The sequence below is a fragment of the Heterodontus francisci genome, chromosome 14 (genome assembly GCF_036365525.1).
Source record: "Heterodontus francisci isolate sHetFra1 chromosome 14, sHetFra1.hap1, whole genome shotgun sequence".
NCBI lineage: Eukaryota > Metazoa > Chordata > Chondrichthyes > Heterodontiformes > Heterodontidae > Heterodontus > Heterodontus francisci.
Genome location: NC_090384.1, coordinates 98,975,553 through 98,998,019, shown reverse-complemented (window position 1 = coordinate 98,998,019; position 22,467 = coordinate 98,975,553). Strand labels below are relative to the sequence as shown.

The 22,467-nt window shown below is 42.9% G+C and overlaps 1 protein-coding gene across 3 annotated transcripts in view; it reads right to left on the bottom strand.

Moving 5' to 3' along the window:
• Positions 1-22,467, bottom strand: part of immp1l (inner mitochondrial membrane peptidase subunit 1) — a 152,188-nt gene that overhangs the window by 22,439 nt on the left and 107,282 nt on the right. The window contains exon 7 of one of the 3 annotated variants that reach the window (XM_068046607.1): positions 10,992-11,092. The exons of the other annotated variants lie outside the window; for them this stretch is intronic. Within the exon in view, the coding sequence (XP_067902708.1) occupies positions 10,992-11,092 (101 nt within the window). The remainder of the gene's footprint in view (positions 1-10,991; positions 11,093-22,467) is intronic. 3 annotated transcript variants of the gene reach the window in all.

The following is a 22,467-nucleotide window of genomic DNA, read 5'->3' as shown; positions in this document are numbered from 1 at the left end:
ATTTGTTTAAGAGTGGCATATATCGGATATAGTTACATTCTAAACCAATACAATTGAGTGTCACTTCTAATGAGTGAGACTTGACAGATTTTCTTAATCTCTCAAAAACACTCCATACTGCACCAGTTTGACATTTCCATTTCTCATGCCAGGCACCTTCACAACCTCAGTGTATGACAGTGCTGATTTAGAGCAAATCAAGAAAGAATTATTGGCAGTTTTGTGACATTTTCTCACATCCACTAGGAATTGGATAGACATAAGTCAATTTTATTTCAGCCAGCAGAGATGGATTATGAAGATGGATTTTCCAATCGCTATCGTAAGAAAAAAAGGTGCAATGTCAGAAGCAAGTTATTCGTCAATGGTTAGCACAGCAGAGGATTAATACCCCTCCAAAAATGGTTTAATGAACATTAATGCAAATGACAGTAAAAACCAACTTTTAACTGCTAAAGCCTTCTTAGGGAACTTGTCCAGCAATTGGTAGCTGTGCATTCAAATCAAACATGAGTATTTTATTTCTAGTCAGACCTGGAGTTGGGAGAAGATTTTCAAGAATTAGCACTTAAGTGATGGAAATCGTAGAATCATACAATGCAGAAGGTCACCTTTTGGCCCATTGTGCCTTTGCTGGCACTTTGACAGAACTATGCAATTTTAGTAGTACACAGGAGTTTTCTGTCTTGGAGTATGGATAGCAGGCATTGGAAAGCACCTTGCAATGGAGCAGGAGGAGAGGGTAAACTGGCAGCACAATGGGCCTTCAAGAGTCACAACCTCTGGCTCAGGTGTGCGGATTGAGATTGGGAGACTCCTTTTCTGTTATCATGTTATGTATAATGTAATTTGCATAACCATGCTACTTTTACTATTATAGTTCTCACCATTGACTCTGGTGTATTGTACATCCTCCCTCTGTCCCATCACTGTGACAGCCAGAGACTTCAGCCGTCATGCCCTCAGAGTCTGGAATTATTTTCCAAAAATCATCTGCTTTTCATCTTACCAACCTCTTAACCACCCTTTCACTCACCTCCCCTCAGTCATCCCTCAATTCCTGCTTTCGTTGTCCTTTCTCTGTTCACCACACCCTCGCATCCTCCTTGAAGTGCTTTGGAACATTTCAATGACAACTTCCATTTATATAGCACCTTTGACATGGTAAAACATCCAAAGGAAATACAAAGGAGCATTATCAAACAAAATTTGACAGTGAGCCACATAAGGAGATATTCAGCCATATGGCCAGAAGCTTGGTCAAAGAAGTACGTTTTAAGGGGCATCTTAAAGGAGGAAAAAGAGATAGAGAGGCGGAGAGGTTTAGGGAGGGAAGTCCAGAGCTTAGGGCCTTGGCAACTGAAGGTGCAGCTGCCAACGGTGGAGGAATTAAAATTGGAATGCTTAAAAGGCTAGAATTGGAGAAGTGCAGATAACTCGGAGGGTTGCCAGTCTGGAGGAGATTACAGAGATGAGGGTGAGGCCATGGAGGGATTTGAAAACAAGAAGCCAAAGTTGGTCAGCGAGCACAGGGGTGACGGGTTAATGGGACACAGTGCGAGATAGGGCACAGGCAGCAGAGTTTGGATGACCTAAAGTTTACGTAGGGTAGAATGTGGGAGGCTGGCCAGGTGTATTGGAATAATCAAGTCTAGAGGTAACAAAGGCATGGATGAGGGTTTCAGCAGAAGATGAGCTGAGGTGGAGTGCAGTCAGGCGATATTACAGAGCTGGAAACAGGCAGCACTAGTGACGGTGCAGATATATGGTCGGAAGCTTATCTTGGGGACACAAAGATCGCAAAGTCTGATTGAGCCTCAGATAGTTGCCAGGGAGAGGGATGGAGTCAGTGACTAGGGAACTGAGTTTTTGGGGACCAAAGAGAATGGTTTTGGTCTTCCCAATATTCAGTTGGAGAAAATTTCTGCGAATCCTGTACTGGATGTCAAACAGTCTGACAATTTAGAGACAGTGGAAAGAGGTGGTGATCAGGTAGATCTGAGTGTCATCATGCCGAGAGGTGGCAAGTAGATGAAAAATAGGAGGGAACATCAGATGTAACAGTGCAGGGGGAAGCAGGAAGAGTAGTGTTTGTAGATGATTCTCTGGCTACTATTTGAACAGATAAGAATGGAACCTGGTGACAGTGGAGAGGCATTAGAGCAGGATGGTGTGGTTAATCATCTCAAAGGCTGCAGACAGGTTGAGAAGGACAAGAAGGGATAGTTTATCTTTGTCACAGTCACATAGGATGTCATTTGTGACTTTGATAAGAGCTATTTTAATACTGTGGCAGAGCTGGTAACTTGATTGGAGGGATTCAAACATGGATTTCAGGGAAAGCTGGGCACAGATTCGGAGGCGACAACACGTTTAAGGTCACTGGAGAGGAAAGGGAGGTTAGAGATGGAGTGGTAGTTTGCCAGGACAGAGGGGCGAAGGGTTGGCTTTTGAAGAGAGGAGTGATGACAGCAGATTTGAAGAGGGGGGCAGTACCCGGGAAGAGAACTGTTAATAATGTCAGCTAAGGTCAGCTTTATTCACAAAATAAAGGTGCTTAAAAAATTGCAAATTGTTACTGATTCTGCATCCTTATTAACACCTCAGTGTCTCTACAGCTTTGTTTGCAAATACCTTTAGGTAATTCTTCACTGTATGTGTACCCAAGTCCTACACTACAGCTTTATAGTAATATTTATGTTCTATCTGTGCTTCACTATCAGCGCTGTCATTTCTTCTGAGCCTCCAGCCAGCTCTTCCAAGTAGGTGACACTGGGTTTGCTGTATTTATACTGGGATTAGTGCTACCTGGGTGGTGCCAGCTTGTGACATGTAAATGAAAATGCCAGAGTAAATTTGCAGGAGTAGCTGCAGCCAAGGTTGGTTGGCATTCTTCCGTCTATGAAAGATGATGGACACGCAGCAAACAATCCTTTAGGTGGGGTGCCTTCTCTTGGTGCACCTTTGCTGATGGCTGTGAAGGCCCGTCCTTGAGAGGCAGGTTCTGCCACAAGTGCTGCTCGTGAAGCTGCCAAGTGATGCTGTGAGTTGCTGTTTTTAACATTGGCGTCTGTTGCCAAGCTGCTGTAGCAACTGGTCATTGTGGTAGTGGACACTAGTCCACAGGATGCAGCCAAGATGACCCCGGAAAAGCAGATCCTCCCGGCCACTGGCCTTATTGGATCCAGCAGGTTTACTTTACCACTTCGTTCAGCATTGCAAGCCAGCAGCATTAGCCAAATATAAATTCATTTCCAAATTAGTATCGAGGGAGGAAAGAGTCTCTATGCATCTTTTCACAATGGAGGCTATCAGCACTTGCAAAATGAGATCAGTAAGATTTTATTGCGAGGCTGTGAACAAAACATGTTCAAGTGTATCTCAATCAAGTTCAGACTGCAACAGGAAAAATGCATATTTCATGCTCTTTCGTACAAAATAGGAAACTCCACTGTTATACATGCCTACAGTTTCTTAATGTATGATTTTAAGTTGTTGCTGCTTTAAAGCACTTATAGGATCATTAATGAAGGTGCATTGTGACTGGATACTTTATCATTAATGAAACTGCATTCTTATGAAACCCAAATTTCAAGACAGCATATTCTTGTGAATGTCCTTAAGCCTGTTGCAAATTAAAATGGAAAAAAGTACTCTCCTATTCCCCTCCCCCCATAAAGAGGAATGGCTACAGCCATTGTCCAAATATATTTTAACTGACTGAAAAGAAATCTGCAAAAAAAATCTAAATTATGTTCCTAAATAGCTTTCAGTATTAGTAATGCAGTTATCAAGTATTCCTCGCATAAAAAGTTAGCACGCGGCTACACAAATAATTCCAATTTAAAATAAACACCAGCGACTACTATATTTAAGAAAAAAATCCTGAAAAGGAAACGTTGCAAGTTCGCATCCGCTTGGACTAGCAAAGCAACTGAAAGCTCAATGCACAGATTGAAACCATAGGTAAATAGGGAAGCAGTGTCCAAACACAATCCTGACAAGTGCTTGAGAAATGTTTGTTCAATAGCTGCTGAGTGACGTTCCCTTTTCCTGTGAATTGAAACTCAGAATGGGGTAATTGGTGCGCCCAAACCTGCTGCACTTGGAGCGACTCAGCTCCCTTTGTTCACATGCAAAGCAGTTTTCCAGGGTTTTATGTTAAGGGGGCACACTGCCATACAAATAAAACAGGTTCAAGAGCAAATCAAGCGAGCTCAAACTGTGAGGGAATAAATGTGTATTTCGCGCTCTTTCGTGCAAAAATAGTTGTAAAACATTTGGGGCTGGCGCGTGTATTGCTTTTGCTGGTCAGTGTGATTTTCTTCACTGATAACACTTAATGTTTTAGATTAAGGCTTTCAGTGACCCTTTACTTTCACGAACATTTTTAGTCTTTTTCTATTCCTGTGGGTTTTTCTCGTAGAGATCTCATCCGGTTGCACAACTGTTGCTGAGGGCACAGAATTGTTACAGAGTAGAAGGAGACCGTTCGGCCCATCGTGTCAGCAGTTTGACCTGTGCTGAAATCTGCAATAGTGGCCTGGCAATTGCCTCCAACCGATTTTCTCCAATTTATAAGGACGCGTTTCATCTCCTCGTCCGAGCGCATGGCTATAGATTAGAAACTCAGTGAAGGAGGGGGATCTAAAACCAGTTTTTCGCAGCTCAGTCAAGTACAAAATCGCTGCAAGAATAGTTATTTAATGCAAAAGCAAAATACTGCGGATGCTGGAAATCTGAAATAAAAGAAGAACGGTACAGCACAGGAACGGGCCTTTCGGCCCTCCAAGCCTGCGCTGATCTTGATGCCTGCCTAAATTAACACCTTCTGCACTTCCGGGGCCCATATCCCTCTATTCCCTTCCTATTCATGTATTTGTCAAGATGTCTCTTAAACGTCGCTATCGTATCTGCTTTCACCACCTCCCCTGGCAGCAAGTTCCAGGCACTCACCACCCTCTGTGTAAAAAACTTGCCTCGCACATCCTCTCTAAACTTTTCCCCTCGTACCTGAAACCTATGTTCCCTAGTAACTGACTCTTCCACCCTGGGAAAAAGCTTCTGACTATCCACTCTGTCCATGCCGCTCATAACTTTGTAAACCTCTATCATGTCACCTCCGTCATGTACCCTCCACCTCCGTCGTTCCAGTGAAAACAATCTGAGTTTTTCCAACCTCTCCTCATAGCTAATGCACTCCAGACCAGGCAACATCCTGGTAAACCTCCTCTGTACCCTCTCCAAAGCCTCCACGTCCTTCTGGTAGTGTGGCGACCAGAATTGCACGCAATATTCTAAGTGTGGCCTAACTAAGGTTCTGTACAGCTGCAACATGACTTGCCAATTTTTATACTCTATGCCCCGACCGATGAAGGCAAGCATGCCGTATGCCTTCTTGACTACCTTATCCACCTGCGTTGCCACTTTCAGTGACCTGTGGACCTGTACGCCCAGATCTCTCTGTCTGTCAATACTCCTAAGGGTTCTGCCATTTACTGTATACCTCCCACCTGCATTAGTCCTTCCAAAATGCATTACCTCACATTTGTCCGGATTAAACTCCATCTGCCATTTATCCGCCCAAGTCTCCAACCGATCTATATCCTGCTGTATCCTCTGACAATCCTCATCATTATCCGCAACTCCATCAACCTTTGTGTCGTCCGCAAACTTACTAATCAGACCAGCTATATTTTCCTCCAAATCATTTATATATACTACAAACAGCAAAGGTCCCAGCACTGATCCCTGCGGAACATCCCTCCATTCAGAAAAACACCCATCCACTGATACCCTCTGTCTTCTATGACCGAGCCAGTTCTGTATCCATCTTGCCAGCTGGAAATGCTGCAAATACTCAGCAGGTCTGGCAGCATCTGTGGAGAGAGAAGTAGAGTCAACTTTTCAGGTCAGTGACCCTTCTTCAGTGACTGTATTCGCTGCTCACAATGGGGTCTCGTCTACATTGGGGAGACCAAGCACAGACTGGGTGACCGCTTTACGGAACACCTCCGCTCAGTCCGCAAGCAGGACCCCGAGCTTCAGGTTGCTTGCCATTTCAACACTCCCCCCACCACTCCCCCCCCGCCCCCGCCCCCTATTCTCATGCTCACATCTCTGTCCTGAGATTGCTGCAGTGTTCCAGTGAACATCAACGCAAGGTCGAGGAACAGCATCTCATTTACCGATTAGGCACACTACAGCCTCCCGGACTGAACATTGAGTTCAATAATTTCAGAACATGACGGGCCCCCCATTTTACTTTTATTTTTAGTTATTTTTTTCTTTTTCCTTTTTAAAATTTTTTTTGTGTATTTTATTTTATCTTTGTTCAGTTTGCTGTTCACTTTTTTTTTTCATGTTTGTACTTGCAGCTGTTCAATTTTCAGTCCGTTAACATCCTATCTGTACCAATGCTTTGTCTTTCAACACACTATTAACATATTGTTTGCCTTTGCTCCACGACCTTTTGGTCAGCTATTCTGTGACCTTGTCATATTTACACCTTCTCCTTTGTTATCTCTTGCCCCACCCCTGCTTTACTTGCTTATAACCTTTTACATTTCTAATATTTGCTAGTTCTGAAGAAGGATCACTGACCTGAAATGTTAACTCTGCTTCTCTCTCCACAGATGCTGCCAGACCTGCTGAGTATTTCCAGCATTTCTTGTTTTTATTTTAGTTTTGTTTTCTTTAAAATCGCCAATCACGTGGTCCCAGCGGGGAGCTGTGCATGATGGAAGCACAAGTTGGATTTAACGGACGCTATAATCTTGTCGCCCTGTGTCCCTTTGAGTGCAGGAGCGATTGAACTTATCCTTAGATCTACGCGCAAAATCCAAATAAATTACTCATCCTTTCTGCTGCTTCCTCCCTCTATGCCCGTGACTACTCTTCCTTTGTGTGTTTATTCAGTGAAAGCTTGCCTGTCTCTTTCACAGAAGCCAAAAATAATTCAAATAGTGATGACATACACAGTGAGTAAGCATCAGATAGAATGCACCAAAGTCTCCTGCTGGGAAACGGCGCTGACGAAGATGCTGAGGTGCGGTGCAGTGAGGACATGAAGGGATTTGAAGACGTCCACAATATTGAAGCTGATAGATGGGGGAGCCATTGACGGTTAGCTGGGATAGTTTTGCTGCCAACCTGTATGGCATTAGTAAGATTATATAGTCTGCTGCATATGATCCCCAACACACACTAGAAATACGTATGTTTTTGTCCAAGGTTACCTGTTAGATAATTACACAGCAACTTAGAACACTGTCATTGTATTTCTGGGATTGGGTTCATAGCTATCAAAGACATTTTTTATTTTTGGACTCTGCTAGTTCTTTTGCGGATTTTTTTAAAAAAGAGACCAGTGCTGAACCTGCTTGACCTTGTAAAATGTCTCACTTTTGCTTAAAGAAATGAGCGAGTTTGGGAATGGAGGTGCACAGGCTTCTGCTATTTTTGGCTGATTGCTGTGAAAGAACCCAGAACATTTTACTATGCTAATATGGCAAGTGGAATTTTAATTAATGATACAGAAGCTGACAATATGCAATAAATATAGCTTAATTGCTTTCTATTTTACAGTTAAGGGGAAATAATTATGATGACCCCATTTTCTCCATCTCTTTTCATTATTAATTTCTAATTCTGAATGATTAAAGTGTTATTATGCACTGTATCCTGTGATAGGACTAAAGACTATGAGTGAGGTTCCTGCTGAATTCCCAGACTGAACATAAATCTGCCTGGGATACATTTGGTTTCAGTGAGCGAGGGAAGTAAACTCTGAAGAGGAATGTCAACTCACCTCATACACATCCCAAACATGGCAGTCACAGAAAGGTACTGGTAGGACTTGGGTTAGGATACAGCCTACAGACTTTAGCTAAAGAATACTGATATTTACATCACAAAGCACATTAAAATGTTTCTAAGTGCTTCACACCGCAAATTACACAGGGAAGAAAGTGCTTGAAGGAAATGGTGCTGAGAAGTTTCCATCTATTATCCATATTTTTGTAACCCTGATAATACAAACAAACAAACCTGCATTTATAAAGAGCCTTATCACCTCCTCAGGATATCCCAAGCAATAGATTACTGTTATCTGGGCAAATAATACAGTATTCTCCCTTTACAACTGTGTTCCCTGAGCAGCTGCTGATGACTTTAGGCTGCATATCAAACGTGTGATTTCTATTAACTAGTCAACATTATTGAAAATGAAGAACCGACAGTGAGAATCTCCATGATAACTTCAATGTGGATTTCAGTTCTCTAACAGAAAGCACGTTGGGAAGAAATACAGGTTTTGCCTCCAGAAACATTGGAGCCTCAAAACCTCACAAGGCATTGCCATGCTCTTCCTTCAAGAGATCACCTCCCAAATAATCTGAGTAATTATAGACCAGTTATCTTAACGTTGGTTGTGAGCAAATTACTGGAATCAATTCCGAGGGACAGTATAAACCTTAATTTAGAAAGGACAGATCAATCAAGGAAAGTCAGCATAGATTTATTAAAGGAATGATTAATCATGTCTGATTAACTTGACTGAATTTTTTGAGGTGCTAAGAGCAGTGCAGTGGATTTTAGCAAGGTTTTTTGACAAGGTTCAACAAGGCAGGCTGGTCAAAAAAGTACTCCGGTTTCCTCCCACCACCAAAAGACTTGCAGGTTGGTAGGTAAATTGGCCATTATAAATTGCCCCTAATATAGGTAGGTGGTAGGGGAATATAGGGAAGGAGGGAAGGTGGGGATGTGGTAGGAATATGGGATTAGTGTAGGATTAATATAAATGAGAGGTTGATGGTCGGCACAGACTCGGTGGGCCGAAGGGCCTGTTTCAGTGCTGCATCTCTAAAAAAAAAAAAAAAAAAAATCCAATGAAGAGTGGCAAATTGGATCCAACACTGGCTTAGTGGCAGGAAGCAAAGGGTAATGGCTGACCCGTGTTTTTGCGACTGGAAGGCTGTTATCAGTGGGGTTTCACAAGGCTCGGTACTTGGTCCCCTGCTTTTTTTGTAGTTTATATTAATGATTTAGACTCAAATGTAGCAGGGCATAATAAAGAAGTTTGCAGATGATACACAAATTGGCTGTGTGGTTGACAGCGAGGAGGAAAGCTGCAAACTGCAGGAAGATATAGATGGTCTGGTCAGTTACGCAGAAAAGTGGAATCTGAAGAAATGTGAGGTAATGCATTGTTGGAGCTGCAACAAGGAAAGGGAATACACAATAAATGGGAGGATACTGAGTAGTGTGGAGGAACAGAGGGATCTTGGAGTGTATATCCACAGATCCTTAAAAGTAGCAGGACAGGTCGATAAGGTGGTTAAGAAGGCACATGGCATGCTTTCCTTCATTAGCCGACACAGACTATAAGAGCAGGGACTTTATGCTAGAATTGTATACATTAGTTAGATCACAGCTTGAATACTGCGTACAGTTCTGGTCACATTACAGTAAAGATGTAAGTGCACTGGACAGGATGCACAGGAGATTTACCAGGATGCTGCCAAGCCTGAAAAATTTTAGCTATGAGGAAAGATTGGATAGGCTGGGGTTGTTTTCCTTGGAACAGAGGAGGCTGAGGGGTGACTTAATTGAGGTGTACAAAATTATGAGGGGCCAAAATACAGTAAATAGGGACAACCTATTTACCTTAGCAGAGGGGTCAAAAACCAGGGGGAATAGATTTAAAGTAATTGGTAGAAGAGAGGAGATGAGAAAACATTTCTTCACCCAGAGGGTGGTAAGGAACTGGAACTCACTGCCTGAAAGGGTGGTACAGGTGGAAACTCTTACCACATTTTAAGAGTCCTTGGATGTTTACTTGATGAACCACGATAATGCAGGGCTATGGACCTAGTGCAAGAAGGTGGGATTAGGCTGGGGAGCTCTTTGTCAACTGGCATGGATACGTTGGGCCGACTGGCCTCCTTCTGTGTCATAAATTTATGATTGTGAAAACTCAGGATATTTTCTGAGTTACACTGCTTCAAGCTGACTAAAATATTTACAATTTTTCAGTTAAAATATCCTTAAAAATGATTGCAAGTTTCCTGCTCTTTCTTAAGGCAGCAGAGATGTACATTGACTGCATTAGTTTTGGCCATATCTGTATTTTCTGTTGGGCTGATGAGAGATAATCCCCCAATTTATTTTATATTTCCGCTCTGCCTCCCTGTTCCCACTTCAGCTACAAGGAGAGGGCTGTGGTCCTCTCCAATAATTCATTGAACAAAGATGGAAGAGGTATCCCTGAAACCTAAATTCAGAATTTCCCCCAAAAAGAGTGCTTCAGCTACCATGAGCAGCTCTAACTAGCTGGCCAATTTATCCCAGTGCAGGATGCTCAGTTTAAATGAGTGGAGTCTGGGATTTAAATTTGGATTCTGGTATAGGAGCATAATAATCTATCGCCGAAATGCAAGATAACATAGATTAAATAACTGAGCCCTTAATAACATAAACACACACATGAGGGTCCATCACTTACTTCCTGGAAGCTATCACTACTTCAGCAGTTTCCACCCACGCAGTCAACAATAGTTCATTTTTTGTGTGTCTCACTCATTCAAATGTACAACATAATTACAATCATAGACAATAATAAGGCTCTGTAAGCTCTAAGCAACAACTGAATCAGTTTCTGATCATTAGACACAGTGGTTCATCAACCAGGTAAAATAAAGGCATAAATCATGATTTTGATTAACACATTTCTCCCATGACAAACCCCTACAATCGCACATCTATACTCAGAATTGCATAGAGTATACAATATAGAAACATTCGTCCCAACTGGTTAATGCTTGTGTTTATGATCAACACAAGTCTCCTCCCACCCCTCTTCATACTACATCATCTTCTATTAAAGAGACCAGAATAGAAAATAATAGATTTTCAACCATTCTGATCAAACACTGCACGCAAACTGATTAGAGGCCATCATAGCCTTGTGGGACAAGACATATACAATGCACCTTTTTACAGCGTAGTTGAAACTCTCAGTGCACACATCCCAATGAAAGCATGACAGGGAGGCGAAATTCTTCATATATAAACCGATTAAAGAAGGCAGGTTCTGTTGCATAAAAAGACACAGTGCTATTATTACATGTTATTTCTATTATTGTATCATAGACAAAGAGAAAATAAAAGCTTTTTCTGGTACATGGTAAATCAGGACTTTACATACTGTGCAGAATAATCCCTGTGGATTGTCAGAAAGCAATGGCAGTATTATTACATCTACATATATTAAAAATCTTGCATCTGTGTTCACATTCTGTCATCTTTTCCATTATAAATTCCTATGTCTACATTTATAATGAAAACTGCTGATGTAAATGTGTCAGACTGTAATTACACCCTCCCACCAGCTGTGACACTGTAGCCTCTCAGTTTGACTGATATTTCCTTGTGCTGATGAATTCCAGAATGTTCCAGCAAAGAGTCACTCAACACCCAAAAATAAAGAACTTGCGTTTACACAGTGTCATAGTGTCTTGCTGAATTAGATTGTGCAGACTATCCATGAGTAAATAAGGCAGCCAGTTTGAACACAGAGGGTTTTGTTGACTCAAACAGTAGTGAGAAGGTGGCCAGTAAATTTGTTTGATTTTGGTTGAGGGAATAATGTTGGCCAGGACACTGCGAAAATTCTGTGCTCTTCTTCAAATAGTGATCGGTGAACTTTTAAATAGCATAACAGGCAGATGGGGCCTCCGTTTAATGTTTTGTCCAAAGAATAACACTTCAGATAATGCAGCAACTCTATTAGTGCTGCACTGAAGTTTCAACACAGTTATCTGCTACTGTGGAGCTTCAATCCACAACTTGACAAGACTAGAGTCAACTCGGACAGGAGTGTTACCAACTGATTATAGCTGGTACTGTAATCAAGTATATTACAGATTGACAGATAAGTCTAGCTTTCTTACTTATTTCACTTTAAATGATTTGAATTCAACCCACATTTTCTCTCTCATACTCATATTTGCTCGATTAATAAACTATGCCATGTGGCTTTTTAAAGAAAAAAGTCATTTTAACAGGATAACTGGTTAGTATTTGCCACTCGATATAAGACAACAATTAGCTTTCAAAAATAAATTAATTCACACAACCCATCCATGGATTCCTCCAGGTCTTCCATTTCAGCAACAAAATTATGAAGAAAGTGCACTTAAGTAAAGGAATATGTTAATAGTATCAGTGTGACCAATCTGTTTTATTATTTTTGTTTCCTCAATCCCTGGCAAACTATTTTTGAAGACACAATTCTATAAAAATAAGTGATAAACAGTTAATTCAATGCTCAAACATTCATGCCAGATTGCAAAGATTGTGCCTTAGAAATGAACAACTAAACATGAATAATAATTACAAGAGAGAGATTCTATACAGGCTACCTGAATCCAGCACTTTCATAGAAACCCAATAGGAAGCCTGAGAGTTGAAATATTGGGCTGGATTCTACCTTAGGCGGACGGGAATCCACCAACGTAAAAGTCGCTGGCAAACCCGCTTCCGCCTAGCCTGGGGATCTGTCCCGTATTTTACAGGTCCCTGGGCTTAAATTGTCCCGAGGCAGGGCTTCCACGCACTTGAGGGAGGAGGACCCGCCTCAGTGAACTGCCGGCCAATCAGCGGGCCGGCAGCTCTTAATCCCAGCAGTGCCACCAGGAGGGGTGGTCACTGCTGGGCCTGCAGCCCAACCAACCAGATGGATCCATCAGTGAAGGTAAGTTGGGCATGCCTTACCAGGGAGATCGGTCCTTCCCTGGTGAGGCTGGGGTGGTCATTTGGGGGGAGGGGGGCGTCTTGGGTTACAGGGGTGTGTTGGGAGGCAGGGGCAGCCCTCAATAGGGCACCCTGTGCCCGACTGCCATGCCCCCCCCAGGGTGTGGAAAGGCTGGCAGTTATCGCTGGGCGGCCTTTCACGTCCCCAGCACGCCTGCATGCCATGGGTAAAATACCCGTGGAGGCGGGCGAGGGCCCTTAAGGGCCTTGATTGGCCTCGGGCAGGCGGGCCGTTCCACCCCCGCCCCCCCCCAGCCGTAAAGTTGACCGGAGGCGGGAGAGGGGCAGGTAGGGCTCCCGGAGCCTCCCACTCAATTTTACGCCGCCCCCATGCCACAATCTGACCTGCTGGGGTGGCGTAAAATTCAGCCCATTAAGTCACAACGGTAAATGTTATGAATTTGTGCTCCTGGTTTGGTGCTTTCCCCACTGAGAGTGAAGTTTGGGAATTTATGTATGGAGGTCAGCAGACTCCATAGGATTTTCTGCTGTGTTGAACAAAAATTCCTGATATTGTGCTCCTAACAGTGTTATGATCACGGCGTGAGCAACGCACTGTCAATTCCATCCCCTCACGCCACAGGTTGAAGCATTTTATTATGCTTTCACACCCAATCGGAAAACAGTCAAATTAAACACTCTCGTAACCCCAGAATGAAACAGACCAAACCAGGTATCTTTAGATAACAAATGAACTATTTATTAAAAAACTAAATCTTAATAGTTTTTAAGATAAACCTATGTCTAAAGACCTTATAACTTCTTAATTTAATCCAACTCCCCCATTCACACAGATACATTCAAAAGTTAACTTTTTTTAAATGTCGAGTTTTTAAAAATTAGCTGTCTCTTAAGAATAAATAAAATAAGGAAGTCTCTGCATGTTACATTCCTGGTGAATGACGTCTTCTAATGTGAAAATAATCAAAGTTCACTCGCAGTCTTTATCCGGATTTGATTAAAATACTCTGTTCTTGATAGGCATTCAAACACTTCGGCTGTGGCAGGCATTAAACAGTTCTTTCGATGATGAGCACAGCAATAAAAAATAATTTTTTGAAAAAGAAAAGCTTTTCTTCTTTACTCAGGAATTAACTTGGCTTGTAGCACTTCGTAGAATTTTTACTGACAGACAATAAAACAGCTGTTTTCCTTCAGCTCGCCTCGCTGGAAAGTCTCTCAGAACTAACTGCTTTCAGCCGGTTTATGCCAGTTCCCCACAGTCAAGTGAACACATACCATGTCACCTCTCTCTCCTGCTGTTGCCCATGTTAACAAAAATGCAGCTGTGACACTGTCTCCAGAACGTTCTTCCTCCTTAAAGGTGCATTGTTTTTAAGAGGCTTAAAGGCGCACACATTGTTTTTAATTTAATTTTTTTTATTTATTTAGAGATACAGCACTGAAACAGGGCCTTTGGCCCACTCAGTCTGTGCCAACCAACAACCATCCATTTATACTAATCCTACATTAATCCCATATTCCCTATCACATCCCCACCATTCTCCTACCACCTACCTACACTAGGGGCAATTTACTAGGGGCAATTTACAATGGCCAATTTACCTATCAACCTGCTCGACTTTGGCTGTAGGAGGAAACCGGAGCACCCGGCGGAAACCCACGCGGTCACAGGGAGAACTTGCAAACTCCACACAGGCAGTACCCAGAACTGAACCCGGGTTGCTGGAGCTGTGAGGCTGCGGTGCTGGCCACTGTGCTGCCCCTAAATCCGAGGAGAAAAATAATTACAGGTCCGTGACAACAGGCAAAGCTTTATTTATTTTTCTATATTTGTTCCTGGGTTGTGAGCATCACTGTGTAGGCCAGCGTTTGTTGCCCATCCCTAATTGCCCTTGAGAAGGCGGTGGTGAGCTGCCTTCTTGAACCGCTGCAGTCCATGTTGGGTAGGTACACCCACAGTGCTGTTAGGAAGGGAGTTCCAGGATTTTGACCCAGCGACAGTGAAGGATCGGTGATATCGTTCAAGTCAGGATGGTATGTGGCTTGGAGGGGAATTTGCAGGCGGTGGTGTTCCCATGCATCTGCTGCCCTTATCCTTCTAGGTACTAGAGGTCGTAAGTTTGGAAGGTGCTGTCTAAGGAGCCTTGGTGCGTTGCTGCAGTGCGTCTTGTAGATGGTACACGCTGCTGCCACTGTGCGTCGGTGGTGGAGGGAGTGAATGTTTGTAGATGGGGTGCCAATTATGCCAGGAGCTCAAACTTATAAAATGACCCTGCAGGATCTCTTTGAAGAATTCCATCCAGTGGCGCAGATAAGGAATAGATAGAAACTGTGTATAATCTTTGAGGCGCACAGAAGTTCCCCTTTAAAAAGTATGAGTCTATAGTCAAAAAAAGTACTGCTGGTGCTATTAACAAGCATGCTTGGCATTCCCTCTGCCCACAATTTTAACAACTTGCATTTATATTGCATCTTTCATGTTGCAAAACATCCCAAGGCACTTCACAGGAACATTATCAAACAAAATTTGACACCGAGCCATATTGCGAGATATTTGGTCAGATGGACTTGATCAGTTTTAAGAGCATCTTAAAGGAGGAGAGAGAGGTAATGTTGAAGAGTGAATGGTAGAAGGGCGGGGAGGTTTAGGGAGAGAATTCCAAAATTTAGGGCCTAGACAGCTGAAGGCAATGGCGGAGCAATGAAAATCAGGGATGCATAAATGGATGAAGGCAGTGATCTTTTAGGGCCGGAAAGAGATAGGGAAAGGCGAGGCTATGGAGGGATTCAAAAACAAAGAGGAGAATTTTAAAATCGAGGTGTTGCTGGACAGGAAGCTAATACATATCAGCGAGCACAGAAGTGATTGGTGAATGGTACTTGCTGCAAGATAGAATAGGGGCAGCACAGTTTTGGATGAGGTCAACAAAGGAATTAACCTATTCACTTTAAATAGCTTGATCTCTCAGCAAAAATAGTGTACAGAGCAATGTCAAATGAGTGAGTGAAACACTCATCCACTGTTACTGACAAAAGTAACTTTTAACCCATAACACACACAAAAAAGGCCCAATATTTTGAATTAATCCAAAATATTTCAAAGATAACTATTTATATTGATAAAAGGACAAGAAAGGAAAACAACTTCGGCATCTCTTACATGTAGAACAGAAGCTTTCAGTTCTTCCAAAAATGTGCATTTGGATAGATGAAAATTATGTAATCGCAAGATTTTAAAAGCAAGAATACTGCTCTAACCACATTATTTTTAATATAACATTTATGGACAGATAAAAATAAAATGAATAGAATAGAATCTAATCATTAGCGGTACTGTTGAATGCCTAATGATCTGCCACCCTTATTTTCAAATCCTGCCATGGCCTCACCACTCCCCATCTCTGTAACCTCTTCCAGTCCTAAAACCCTCCAAGATCTCTGTGCTCTTCCAGTCTGGCTTCTTGCTCATTCCCTATTTTAATTGCTCCACCATTAGTGACCACACTTTCTGCTACTTAGGCCCTAAACTCTGGAATTCCTTCCCTAAACCTCTGCGCCTCTCTCTCCTCCTTTAGGTGCTCCTTAAAACCTACCTCTTTCTGTCCTAATATCTCATGTGGCTCGTTGTCAAATTTTGTTTGATAATGCTCCTATAAAGCGCTTTGGGACATCTTACTACAATAAGAATTTATAGAATGCCCTTAACATAATAAACGTTCTAAGGCACTTCACAGGACTATTATCAAACAAACTCTGACACCAAGCCACATAAGGAGATATTAGGGCCGATGACTAAAAGCTCACACAAAGAGGTTGGTTTTAAGGTGTGTCTTAAAGCAGGAGCGCATGGTAGAGAGATGGAGAGGTTTAAGGAGAGAATTCCAGAGCTTAGGGCCTTGACAGCTGAAGGAAAGACTGTCAAAGGTGGAGCGATTAAAATCGGGGGTGCTCAGGAGGCCAGAATCAGAGAACTGATATCTTGGAAGGTTGAAGGAGATTATAAAGATTCCACATTAAAGGCAGTTTGTACATGCAAGTTGATGTTGAAATATTGAACTGGAATCAAAATTATCATAAACTAGAGATAGAAATAGCCAATTTCTAAATCTTGCCGTCATAATTTTAGTATCCATTCTGAACAAAGTGGAAGCCTGTGACCAGTGGTGTACTGCAGGGATTGGTGCTGGGACCCTTGCTGTTTGTAGTGTAATTAATGATTTTGACGTGAATATAGGAGGTATGATAAGTAAGTTCGCAGATGACTCAAAAATTGGTGATGTCGTAAATGGTGAGGAGGAAAGCCTTAGATTACAGGACGATATAGATGGGCTGGTAAGATGGGCAGAGCAGTGGCAAATGGAATTTAATCCGTGAGGTGATGCATTTTGGGAGGATTAACAAGGCAAGGGAATATACAATGGATGGTCGGACCCTAGGAAGTACAGAAGGTCAGAGGGACTTCGGTGTACTAGTCCATAGATCACTGAAGGCAGCAGCATAGGTAGATAAGGTGGTTAGGAAGGCATATGGGATACTTGCCTTTATTAGCCGAGGCACAGAATATAATGGTTATGATGGAGTTGTATAAAATGCTAGCTAGGCCACAGCTAGAGTACTGTGTACAGATCTGGTCACCACACTATAGGAAGGATGTGATTAAACTGGAGACGGTGCAGAGGAAATTCACCAGGATGTTGCCTGGGCTGGAGCATTTCAGCTATGAAGAGAGACTGAAAAGGCTAGGGTTGTTTTCCTTAGAGCAGAGAAGATGAGGGGGACATGATTGAGGTATACAAAATTATGAGGGGCATAGGGATAGGAAGAAACTTTTTTCCCTTAGCGGAGGGGTCAATAACCAGGGGGCATAGATTTAAGGTAAGGGGCAGGACTTGAAATGCATAGCATACAAGGCTACGGGCCAAGTGCTGAAAAATGGGATTAGAATAGGTAGTTTGATGGCTGGCCCAGACACATGGGCCGAAGGGCCTGTTTTTATGCTGCATGACTCTATGACTCTAAAGCATTTAATAAAAATATATTTTACAAGCAAGTACTGACTTGTAAATGATGCTCCTCTTCCCTTGATGAAATTTTCCAATCCAGTTACTATTTTTAATACAATAAATCAAAAAAACTTGGGATTAAAATTGGTAGCATTTTTGATCCTGGCAGGTATGGTAAAAAGTTTAGAAACTTACCATCCCGATTGGACAATGTCAAAAAAATCATTAGTAATTCCTGCAGGTGCAACAGGCCGGTTTTGACACTCACCTTGATCAACATTTTGTGAGCAAATAGTTGTCAGAAATATTCTGTACTCTTAACATTTCTACCTGTGGACGTGCAAGCACTTTTGCACAATAATGTGTATTAAATCCAAATTCTGTGTTGACTACTTGACCCATTCAGTTGCATCAAATAAACTCAATGGAAGACAGAGCACAGAGATTGTCAACTGAAGAAACAAAACTGAACTTGAAAACCTTAAATTATGAATGAATTTACCCTCAAATACATTTTTTGGTTAAACTAATACCCTGCTCTCTTTAGTACTGGTTTCAGAAACCCACCTTTTATTTAAAGGTTGATGCAATTTATTTTGCCATATTCAAAGTCAGATATTAATGTTGTTTTCTTAAAATATGCTTTCATAATTTATTTTCAGCAACGGTTCTAATTCAGTGAATTGATTTGTACTTTATTATAGATCTAGCGATACTACCTCAACCTAATATGCCACTTTTTGCCACAATCTTCACTAACTGTGCCAAAAGTAACTAGCTGGATTGAGCAAGAGAAAACCTGCCAATACCTTTGCTGCAATTGCTATTTCGATCATCTTTTTTTTGTTAACTGAGGCCGAGCCACATTTTTATTGCAGTGCCGCTCAGCAAAGCTTATACGTAGTTTGTATTTCAAGCTTAGTTGAAACTCAATAACTAGCAAAATTGGCTCAGGAACAATATAAATGGTGAATGAATTCAAATTGAGATCAGACTCATTCACAGGTGTTGCCCTAGTCATCTTTAGGGAACTGAAGATAGAAAAACGTATTGAATCAGGGCTTGCTCTTATTCAACAAAACTTAATCCCGATGCAGGACAAAAGAAAATGCTCCCCTTTCTTGGTTATCCCCACTGAGATCTTTGACAGTGCCTTGTTTTTTGGTACGAAGCCACAGATGTAATTGCTTCATTGCCTATGGGTTTCATCTAACAAAGGGAAGTTTTTTCTCCCCAATAAACAACAGGTGTTACCTTGCTTGACTAAATCAAAAAATAATGAAAGGAACTGAAATATCACTCCATAAAGTGACTACATCGTAATGAAATTTATGTCTTTGACCAGTTAAATGTCAGCTAATTAAAAGGACCATGTGTAACTGTTATGCGACAATGAAATGTACTGTATTCCAGTCAAATTTTCTTTCTTTAAATAGGGCTGTATTTCAATGTGCTAAATAGCTCATAGAAACACAGAATAGGACAGTACAGGAAAAGGACATTCTGCCTATCGAGTCTGCACCGACCCTTTCGAAAGAGTAATCCAGTTCGTCCCACTCCCCTGATCTTTCCCCATATTCCTGCAATTTTTCCTCCTTCAGTTATTTATCGAGCTCCTTTCTCAAGGCTACTATTGAATCTATTTCCACCACCCTATCAGGCAGCGCATTCCAAATCCTAACCACTCATTGCGTTCAAAGTTTTTTCTCATGTTGCCCAGAAATGGATACAACAATCCAGCTGGGGCTAAAGTAGTATTTTATACAGGTTGAGCACAACTTTGTGGCTTTTGTATTCCAAGCATTATTTATAAAGTACAGGATCCCATATGTTTTCTTAACAGCTTTTTTAACCTGTCCAGCCACCTTCAAAGATTTGTGCACAAAACGCTCCGGTCTCCCTCTGTTCCTCCATCCCCTTTAAAATTGTGCCATTTAAAAAAAAAAACTTGCATTTGTATACCGCCTGTTACGATCATCGAACATCTCAAAGTGCTTTGCAGCTAATGAAATTCTTCTGAAGTGCAGTCACTGTTGTAATGTAGGAAACCCCGTAGCCAATTTGCACACAGCAAGCTCCCACAAACAGCAATGTGGAAATGACCAGATAATCTGCTTTTGTTGTCATGTTGATGGAGGGATAAATATTGGATAACTCCTCCACTCTTTTTCGAAATAGTGCCATGGGATCTTTTATGTTCACCTGAGAGAACAGATGAGGCCTCGGTTTAACGTCTCATCAGAAAGATTTAGATTGTATTGTCTTTCCTTATTTTTCCTACTAAAATGAATCACCTCACACACTTCTGTATTGAATCTCATTTGCCATGTATCCATTCATTTCCCCAGTCTGTCTATTCCTTCACAAAGTCCTCTACTACCTTCCTCATTGTTTACAACACTTCCAAATTTCATGTTATTTTCATGCAAATTTTGAAATTGAACCGTGTACCTCCAAGTCCACATCATTAAGTCATTAATGTATATCAATGTTGCCTTTGGAAAATAAATTTAAATTGCTTTTTTTTTTAATTCATCATCTCCACCCATTTCTTACTTATTTTGTTCCTCTGTTTTTTGCAGCATGTACCACATTGACAAAAGGGAAATAAAGAAATATAGTGCCTTTCGTGTTCTCAAGACATCTGAAGTCCCCAGTACCTCACAGCCAATGGACATTCAACAGCATTGAGCTTTCCGGACGTCGATGGTGGGAACTGAGGAAATGGCTTATTACCTGCACCCGTTTTCCCCTCCCTTCCCCCCCCTTTCCACACCCCCCCCCCTTCCCTGCTCCACCCTCTCAGCTCACCCCCTCATAACCCCGTCCCAGCCCCCCCTTCGCACCATCTTCCCCCGGCACCCCCTTCCCCTGCACCCCACCCCCTTACAGCCCCCTTCCCAGCTCCCCCTCGCACCCCCCTCCCTCCACCCCCCCCCCCCGTTACAGCCCCCTTCCCAGCTCCCCCTCTCATCCCCTCCTCCCACCGGCATCATCCTACACCTCTGTAGGGGCCCTAACAACCCCACTGCCTTGTGGGCATCTCGGGAGAGACCAAGGCTAAGGGAGTAAACCCTAACAGAAAATCCGGAGCGGAACCCAGTAGGCAGTCATGTGTCACCTTTGGCATGTTTCCGGCAGTTCCTGCAGCCATACCAGTGCCAAACGTCATGCTCTGCACTCCTTTGGACCCCACCAGAAAGGCTGAGAGGGGGGTTTTGACGACTGGGCAACTCTCAACCTCCATAAATTCGCCCAGGCATGCGCCATGGAGAGGTCACTCCATAGTTGCCTTACAGCGACTGAAACAACACGGAAGGCAGCAGTTACGGGTTATAAGTCCAGATAAATTGGCATAGAAACTGGGCGCCACGGGTTGCCTTTGTCGGTGGGAGAGGTCATCGCACCTCACTGGACAGCTACCGCCCGCCTCAAACCGGGCAGCCCCTGGTCAATAAGGTTCTGTCCCGCCACAGTCTACCTGCTTCAATGGGTGCTTGGAGCTCAGGGTCATTGCCCGAAAGGTGGACTGAAACACTGCACCAAACAACATGAAAAAAGGAAAGATGATACCAGCCCTTCGCTTTGCAAGCTGGAATGTCAGAACTATGTGTCCTGGCCTGTCGGAAGACCTTACACAAATCAACGATTCGCGGAAGACCGCCATCATTAACAACGAGCTCAGTAGACTCAATGTAGACATTGCAGCACTTCAGGAGACACGCCTCCCCGTGAGTGGATCTCTAGCAGAGCAAGACTACACCTTCTTCTGGCAGGGCAGGGATCCTGAAGAACCAAGACAGCATGGAGTGGGCTTCGCCATCAGAAACTCCTTGCTCAGCATGATAGAGCCTCCCTCAAATGGCTCGGAACGCGCACTGTCCATCCGACAGCTCACCACCTCTGGCCCAGTACACCTACTCAGCATCGATGCTCCAACACTCTGCTCCCCATCTGAAGCTAAAGATCAGTTCGACAAGGAACTCCATAACATCATTAGCAGCATCCCCAAATCCGAACACCTATTCCTGCTGGGGGACTTTAATGCCAGGGTTGGGGCCGACCATGACTCATGGCCCTCCTGCCTTGGGCGCTATGGCGTTGGAAGGATGAATGAGAACGGGCAGAGACTGCTTGAGTTGTGTACCTATCATAACCTCTGCATCACCAACTCGTTCTTTCACACTAAACCCTGTCACCAGGTTTCATGGAGGCACCAAAGATCGCGTCGTTGGCACCAGCTAGACCTCATTGTCACAAGGCGAGCAGCCTTAAACAGTGTTCAAATCACACGCAGCTTCCACAGTGCGAACTGCGACACTGACCACTCCCTGGTGTGCAGCAAGGTTAGACTCAGACCAAAGAAGTTGCATCATTCCAAGCAGAAGGGCCACCCGCGCATCAACACGAGCAGAATTTCTCACCCACAGCTGTTACAAAAATTTCTAAATTCACTTGTGTCAGCCCTTCAAAACACTCCCACAGGGGATGCTGAGACCAAGTGCGCCCACATCAGAGACGCCATCTATGAGTCAGCTTTGACCACCTAGGGCAAAAGTGCTAGGAGAAATGCAGACTGGTTTCAACCTCATAATGAAGAGCTGGAACCTGTCATAGCCGCTAAGCGCATTGCACTATTGAACTACAAGAAAGCCCCCAGCGAGTTAACATCCATAGCACTTAAAGC